Source organism: Egretta garzetta, unplaced genomic scaffold (genome assembly GCF_000687185.1).
Source record: "Egretta garzetta isolate BGI_Z169 unplaced genomic scaffold, ASM68718v1 scaffold235, whole genome shotgun sequence".
NCBI lineage: Eukaryota > Metazoa > Chordata > Aves > Pelecaniformes > Ardeidae > Egretta > Egretta garzetta.
This window is the reverse complement of record NW_009259792.1, coordinates 919,461-928,251: the sequence shown is the minus strand read 5'-3', so window position 1 is coordinate 928,251 and position 8,791 is coordinate 919,461. Positions and strand designations below refer to the sequence as shown.

General features: G+C 46.6%; 1 protein-coding gene across 1 annotated transcript in view; it reads right to left on the bottom strand.

Annotated features, from left to right (window-relative positions):
* LOC104126998 (24-hydroxycholesterol 7-alpha-hydroxylase) overlaps nucleotides 1–5,469 on the bottom strand; it is a 25,152-nt gene extending 19,683 nt beyond the window's left edge. The window contains exon 1 of the mRNA XM_009639617.1: nucleotides 5,293–5,469. Within this exon, the coding sequence (XP_009637912.1) occupies nucleotides 5,293–5,469 (177 nt within the window). The remainder of the gene's footprint in view (nucleotides 1–5,292) is intronic.
* Between the last annotated feature and the right edge of the window lie 3,322 nt (nucleotides 5,470–8,791).

The following is an 8,791-nucleotide window of genomic DNA, read 5'->3' as shown; positions in this document are numbered from 1 at the left end:
TTTTCATCCACCAGCACCCCCAAGTCCCTCTCGGCAGGGCTGCTGTCGATCTTTTCTTCCCCCAGCCTGTACTGATACTGGGGGTTACCCCGACCCAGGTGCAGGACCTTGCACTTGGCCTTGTTGAACCTCATGAGGTTCACACAGGCCCACCTCTCTAGCCTGTCCAGGTCCCTTTGGATGACATCCCGTCCTTCTGGTGTGTCAACCACACCACTCAGCTGATATATTAAATGTAAAATTAAAATACTAAAAAAGGTTTGAGGATCAAACTGCTAATGGCAATCCCCATCCCTGATCATAAGGACTTTTCCAAACATACCAGGAGCAGGAAGTGTCCCAGTGTGTTGCTAAGCCTGATAAATGCTCAAGGCATAAAGAAACCAAGCGGGGAAGCAATCTGAGTTAGCGATTACATCATTTTAAGACACATCCCACCCTGGAGCCTTTCACTGAGAGCAATGGACTGAGACCTTGTTTCAAAGGAAGTATTAACTAGAATAGACTTAAACAAGTGCTAAGTAAATCGGTGATAAATACTTTGATTCAAAACTCTAGAGAGATTAAAATATGAAGCTGCCGAACCACCTACCCTGACCTGTTAAATCACCCTCAGCAACAGGAGGATGGCCAGGCAAACACGGTGCCTTTCTAAAGGGCTCCTGAAGGACGACCTGGGAAGCCTCAAAGAGTCATTCCAGCAATCAGCAAATTTTTACAAATGTTATTAAAGATCAGGATTAGTAGTGGATAAATAGAATCTACTGAAGAAGAGCCCAACACAGCTTTTAGGAAGACATAAGGATGTGTGGCTTAAACATATTCCTAATTCATCCTTTAGAAGAAGGAATTAAAAGTTTATTCATGATCTGGAGTAATTTGGGAGTCTAAGCTATGAGGAGACCTAGAAACATCACAGAAGAAGGCGGCCTGGAAGAATCACATTCTGAAATGACTCCAAGATCTATTATACAAGTGCTAATAATTTAGAGCTCTCATCTTGCTAGGAAAGGAGCAGAGAAAGGACAGCAAACATCTAAACCCATCCTGTGGCCAGATCTTCAATTTCACGTGTGTCTCTGCCCATTCCATCTCAGCAGGATACACTGAGCTAGAAAAGGCAACAGGATGCACAGCAAGCGTGATTGAAAGTTTCAGTAAAAGGCGACTAAGTGGACTTAGATCCCAGGAAAGGTGAAAAGAGAATAATTAGTCCCAGTTTCTCATAACATAAAAGCTCATGGCACCTATGAGAAGCTAGCTGGTTTAAAACCAGACAGAATACTTTCTTCATATGGTTCATCGTTAAAGTATGGATTCATTGTTGTGGGATGCTGTGAAGCCAAAACTATACACAGGGTAACAAAAGAGATTAGGTTATCATAGTCAGATCATCTGGATGCAAATCCCAGCCTAGGAAGTCCCTAAACTGTTGATGACCAGAAGCTGGGAAGAAAAAGCAGAAGGCGGCCTATTCTCATCTGGGTGTGCTCCTTACACCCTGTTACTGAGCATCTACTAATAGCTGCTATTCGAGACAGGCACCTGGATAAACAGACTTCTCATCTGTCCCAGTGTAACTATGCTGATGTTCTACTGTAATGAGTCAGCTCCTGGAACAAGCAGTTCTGCATTCACCATCCTTGTGTTACTGGCAGGCACCAACGAAGCATGGGCATTGCCTGCCAACACTCGCCCCAGTTTACTGCTCTGCCTGAAGCAGTGTTTAAGGACACCTGATGACATACAGAGATACAGAAAGCAAAATAAAAATCCTCTTAGGATTTAGGGCCCATGAAGCTGCTTTCACTCATGAAAGCTCTGTTTTTTCCAAAGGCTGGGAAACACCACACAAACAGCAGTGCCATGATGAGAGGTAGATCTGAGCCTACATGAAAGTAACACTCCAGAGAAACAAAAACTTCAGAAGGACGTTCTCCAAAATGTCAAAGGAAGGAAAATCAGGGAAACAGCCATTTTTCCCAGGGGCACTGCCAGGCAGGGAGCAACCGCTCTCAGCCAAGGCAGCTGCCATTGTGTCAAGACTGCTGTTGGGAGCGAGGTGTGCCGGGCTGGTTTTCTCTCCCTTGGCATGCACACACACACAAGTTCAATGCCACGTCCCCTCTCTGTCTCAGGGACTTTAGCATTTTGGTCTTCTGTGTGTGGGACCAGGGTCACAGCCCATTAGCGACTCAGCTGTGGGCACTGTCTTCAGAAACACTCCACCAGAAGCCTTGTCCCCTCCTCCAGCCTGTTTCCCCTTCACCAAACCTCATGCAGGATGCACGTCCCTCTCCATGTAACCCAGCGAGCCATCCCTCACGCAACCACACACAGAGAATAAAGAGAATAAGGCTGGGAGGCATCTAGCTGAGTCCTGAGACATGGCACCATGTCCCAAACGCAGCCAACACACTGAGAAGGATGTATGGATCCACAGGCCCATACACCAGCGCAGAACAATCTCGTGGGTTTAACTGAACTTTTCTTGTTAGCTTAATTAGCAAACTGACAAGAAGCATTTGAAATTCCTTATTAGCTCTCTATCATGTTTGCCAGGCAAAGTGGGGAATCACACCCTTTGACCCCTCATTAAGCAGCTCTACCTGTATTTTATGCTGCATGGTGGCTCCCGTTACCCATCCTGCCCATCCCAGGCTGCCTGCACAACTGCTTTAATTAGCCAGGCAGCTTTCGGAGGAAGAGGTGGTAACTTTTATTAGACCAGGGATTAAATATTTTATTAGAGCAGGGGACCTTTCTTTTCTTGGACCCACTGATGACACAAGGGGAAAAACAGATGGTTCTTCCAGCCCACGTCTTCTTCTGTAGGAGGAAAACAGAAGCAGTGAACTTCAAGCAAAGTGCAGGCTGGAAGCAGTGGAAGTCTGGTGCGTTACTCCAGGGCTTAAGAGAAAAAGCAGTGAGGGATATACACAAAAGGGACAAGAAGAGAGCTAACTCCTTAAGAAAGAAAAATAAATGACTGTCACTTTGACAGACTGAAGGATTCATCGGGGAGGAATTTTCTAATTGTGAAAGTCTGCCCTGAAGGTAACGACCCTAAGGAGATGAAGAGGTTTCATGCTGCCTAGAGCCCGTTTCCACACTTTTACGAGAGCAGCTTGCTCACATTAAGGACACTTAACCCTGTTCTGGCAATATTAAGGAGCTTGGAATCATTGCAGATGTCTTTTGCAACCCTTGTAATGCCCGTTAATGACCCCTTTGGCAGCAGCACCCGTTCTATTTGGCTGTACGATGCTACAGTGCCTATTCCTGTAAAAGGGAGCAGGAAGGAGAAGGCTTCTCTTCCCCAGCCTCAGCCATCCTGACAGTGTGGGAAGGCACGGAGACATTCCTGGGGTGTTTAAGGAGAGGCAGAGGAGAACAAGAGAGTAGCCCTCCCCAGGGACAGGGGACTGAGGCAGGCGGGCAGCCTGGGGGTGATGGGTGGAAGGGTCCTTCTCCGCCCAGGGGGACTGCAGGGAAAGGTCACAAGGATGTGGAGTTGCTGGACTAGAAAAAAAAGTCAAAGGAAAGATCCTATCTGCAAACACACAGAAAAGGGAAGGAGATATGTAACAAATCCTTCTCTTTCTGCTTTGCCTTATTTTGAGTTTTCTCCCATTGAAAAGGTTTCTTGTTCTAGTTTCTGTCCCAACAAAACCTGGGGTCTATAAAGCCCTTCAGGTGTTTCTGGTGTGCTCAGATGTGTCAGCAGCTGCCATAGCACCAAAAGCAACCTAAAGGGTCTCCAGGCAAAAGAACATCAAAATTAACAGACCCAGAGCCACTAAGTTTGCATTTGTACTTCAATCCATTCTTCTGGATGCAAACGTTTTGCTAATTCAATCTGTGAATGAACCCCCAGAAAGGGCTCTTCTGTCAGGTTTGTTTTAAAATTTCATCTAAGAGATTCTGCTAAAAGCTTCCTGGGGAAAAAAAGGCCACTAAAGCAAGCTTAAGTCATGGTGAAACATCTGTCCCCCAAAGGGACTGCACTGGAAAGGGCCATCTGGCAGGCTGCTTTAATCTGGCTGCCACCAGGATAAGCTTTCAGGAGAACAAGGAGGTTCTCTACCAGCCTCGTATCAGAAGAGCCAAAGAAATATTATGATTGGTTTTTTTAAGTGAGGCTTGATCAGTTCATTTAAAGTATTATATGGCACGGTTTCTGAAATAGTAGAAGAATGGACTGGAATGAGTTTTCTTCCAGTTCTACATTTCTGCCCTAAGATGAACGAACAAATAACTGATCATTGTATGCATGGATGAAAGACACAGTAATAGAAGGCTAAAACCGGCCTGTTAAGCCCAAAGAAACCAAGGAACTCCAGATCATACACACAAGCTTACTCTACGGTGCACCCAATGTGCTTTAACACATGGCTGACAGCTCCTGATGTTCGTGCACCGCATACTTCAGCTGATTATACTTGAACCTCTGCTTTCATTTAACACCACAAGTTTATAACAACCACGGCTACAAGTAAGTACTTACAAATAATGAAATCTAATAGTTCAAGACGAGAAAGCACATTTTAAACACCCAGCACTCATTATTTTTTTTCCCCAAATTTCAGGGTGCTAGAGTGATTTTGGTTTTAGGTAGTTTTTGGAAGCAGTGGGCTGTGCGATCCTTCAGTACTGAACTCTCGAGGCTGACTACATTGCAGTAGCAGGTGATACCAACCCTGAATGAAAAGGGGAAATGGCTTTTATGTCGGTTAGTATTAGCTGCCTAGAAATTAAGCATCTGATCTAAATCAATCATTTAGGCTCTCTCATAGACATAGAGAAAGAAAGGCATGTCCAAGGGGAAATTTTCGCACCCATCTTTGGTAGGCTTTTTAGGATGGAAAAAGTTGCCTGCCAAGCACGTCTGTGTCTCTCCTGAAAGGTGAGGGGCACCAGCTGGTCCTCAGAAATCCCCCTTAACTTTAGGCACGCAAATAACGAGCCTCCTAGTCCCAGCGCCTGGCACAGGGGTTTCCACGTTATCTGAAACCAAGATTGACACATAGCCAGACTGCAAAAGCAAAACAGCAGAGGTGCTGGGTCCCAACAGGATGATCACAGCACAGAGATCGTCGTGCCTGGATCGGATCCATAACTTAGCAATGTTACTGGTAGAAAGCCAATCCTTCACCAGCTAAATGCTCCCGGCATTATAAAATGTGATAGGGAAGGGGCAAACTTAAAGCAGACATTTCTCCTTGCCTTTCCCCTTGCAGGCAGCCACCCTGAGCACACACCCACGAACAGGCACGCCGCCACAGCCATTACCTTGCTTCTAGCTCGCTCTATAAACTCCAGAGGAGCTTTCCCAAACTGAAACGCAGCTCCAAACCAAGGGATCCAGCTCCCGATGCAAGGAGGGGAGCTCGGGTTTCTCGACTGAAACAAAACCACCCTGACAATAAGGAGTCCCAGGATTGCTGCCAAGAGGAGAGCAAGAGCCATTTTGCCTCTTCGCTGCCTGCCGCAGCAGCTGCTCCGCCTGCCGCAGCACCCGGCACGGCCGCGCTGGCCGGGATTACCCGGTCAATGAACAGGGCCTCTTTTATCAGCCTTGCCAGCTGATCACTGCCATGGAGACAAGATGCCAAAGCACCAAGCAGCCCAGGGAATGAGCCCTTGTTTTGGAAAAGGCAGAGCCAGTTCTCCTCCACGCCGGGACGGGGACCAACTCCACTCCTTGCAAAACTTAGATGTTGCTGTGACAAATCCTTGAACTTCTCACGAGTTGCTGGAAGCAGCCCAAGCAGCCATGGACACGGACACTGTGGCAAAGCGGTGTGTTACTTTCTTCAGTTAAAAAAATTATTTTTTGGCAATATGGAGATTATAAAGCAGAGAGGCTGTGATTTGCAGACACTTGGCTTTCAGCAAGGCAGATGGCAGGAAACTTCTGCAGGCGTCACCTGAAGCAGTAAGCTTTATGAAAGGTCTCTCTCACCTGTCTGAGATCATCTCATTGATGTGTGTCCAGCACCTGAGGAGCAGAGACAGGCTTCGGAGGTTGAACTGGCAATTCAAAACCTGCTGAGGCCCCTATAACATCACTGCAATGTCAGAATACAAGATTTCAGAGAGGTCAGATTGGTTTCTTTGCGCGTGTGGAAGTGGCACACCAAAACTACGTACAGAATTCATTAAATATAAAAAACCCTAGGAAGTGCCCTCACAGCCTACCCCCGCACAGCCTCAGCAAGTCTGAAGACAACACAAAGGCAGGAGGAGTAGTTGATAGACCGGATGGGTGTGCTGCCATTCAGAGTGACTTCAAGAGGCTGGAGAAATGGGCAAACAGGGACTCATCATAGAATACCAGGATGCAAGGGACCTCAAGGAAAACCTGGTCCAACCTTTCCTGGCAAAAAAAGTGACCTCATGAAGTTCAGCAAAGGGAAATGCCAAGTACAACCCTCTGTGAAGACATTCATTATAGGCTTTTGCATTTGTTTTGGACTTTTTTTTTTTGTTTAACTTCTGCTTCTGTGACACAACTTGATGAAGGACAAGACATGCTACTGAAAGGCACTACTGTGAGGAGGACACAACCAGTATGATGGTGCGTAGTCACTAACAAGTTTTCCTCAGATTAGGTCCTAGTCCCAGGCAGATAATAGTTAATGGTCTTTCCAAGGTAAACTAACACAGTCACCACTGGTGGAAGCAGGTGAGAGGACCAGGGCAGTTCGGCTGCTTTTCTTGGGCACCACACAGCCCTCCCAGACCCCGCTGCTGTGTTTCCATTGCATATGAAGTCCACACTCCCTCCCTGCATGTGCAGCCTTTGATCAAACTGTCACTGGCTTTGGACAGAAACCAGAAAATGGTGTCTCACTGAAATAAGTAAATAAAAAGGTAAATAAAAAGTAAATAAAGCTCTGCTGGAGCTGTCTCCCTCAGGATTTGGGGATATACAAACTCCAGCTGATTGATGGACCTCCACAAATCACAGAGCTGCCCACGCAAGTGTCTGTCTGCGGGTCAGGCTCATTCCAAAGATCCCGTGGGAAGAGAAAGTTCTTCCTCACTGCCATCCCCAAATCAGTCTGGTTTAAAAAAAGAACTTATTTCCACCGACTAAAAATTACCACGGAGAGCTGCTCTCCCCACAGGACGCCACAATGTTATGGGGTTTATTTTAAAGAGGGATCTAGTTGTTGTTTTCTGCCCCCTAAAGCATGGTTATAGAGAAGACAGAGTGAGACTGTCCCCAGAGGTGTATATCTAAGGAATGAGAGGCAATGGACATAAGATGCAATATGGGAAATTCTGACTGAATATAAGGAAAAAATGTTCACAAAGTGGTTAAGCACCAGAGCAGGCTGTGGTTGTGAAAACCCCATTCCTGGAGGTTTTCAGAAGGTAACCAAGCAAGACGCTGGGCAACCTGACTTAACTCTGAAGCTATTCCTGCTCTGAGCAGAGGATTGTACTAGATGACCTCTAGGGGTCCTCTCCAACCTAAATTATGAATTGATGATAGACAGGCTGATATACAGTGGCACAAGATGACCCAAGCCCAGAGAACAGCTACAGAGGGAGGCAGAGAAATGCCAACAGCAGATTGCATAAACTGCCTAGAATAAGGCTCTGAATGTCTCACACCCTCAGTGCAGCCAGGCGTGCTTGCATTGAATTGCAATTTGCCTCCTCATTTTAATCGTGGTTTTGTTGGTAGTTTGTTTTATTGCTGCATGAATTCTAATGAATTCTAACCCAAAGAAGGATTCAATTTAATACCCATTACTGGTGACCAACGAGATAAATTCACTGACTTTACCTGAATATTTCGCCTGCAATGCTTCCTTCATTTGCCTGAACCAGGACAGGGACCACACACCAAAATGTTAGGCAGTCAGACAGGGGGGTGGGGAGGCGTTCTGGGATAAGTTTCTGTGACCTAAAAAATCCTCAAATCCTCAGCACGAGGATTAGTGATTAATGGCTAATGATTAACTTAGTGATTCAGCTGAGTCTTAATGATAAATGAAAAGCTTCTCTTGAACAGCGCATGCCTTACCCTTTTTTTCATGATGAGAACCTAAATATGCCTACATTAATTTAAGAGAAATTAGGGCTGGCACACGATTAACAGGGCTTCAGCATTCAGCCAGGAAAAGCTTTAAACTTTTCACATGCAGGGCTCTGGGTAGAGGTTGGCTTCTGCCTTCCCAGGTTTGCATGCTCCTTGCTCAAACCGCACTACTCTGTGCCTAATCCCCACGGGAGGTGAATTGCTACAAGCACTCCAGCTCGGCATGTAGCTGTTCCTAATGCAGCTTTTGTTAAACCAGGATCTGGATCAATTCATCCCTCTCGGATGCCTGTGCAGCTGTTTGACACTGGGACGCAGTGTGGGGCTCCCCAGGCACTGCTGTCAATGACGGCACCCCATAAAGCTAACAGACCCCGCACGTGTTCTCCTAATCTTGAGGTCTCACTAATGATGTATTTTTTTGATGTAGATAATGGGCGAAATCATGTGCGTGACTGCACCCGCACGGCCAGTTGCCTGGTGGAGGGTGACGTTGGTGACAGACTACATTTCCCAGGAGCCCGGTGCGCAGGAGTCGCTTGTGTCACTGCACAAGGACCTTGCAGCTCTGCAGGAGGCATTTGGGCTGCTGCGGTTCCCGGTGCTGGCGCTGGAGAAACATGACCTTCAGCAATTTGCCTCCTAAACGACCCCGAACAGAGCTGAGCTAGGGTCTGCTTTTGCTCCAGACCCTTGCAGGCTGGCTGGTTAGCCTTGTTTCATGTTAGACGCTAG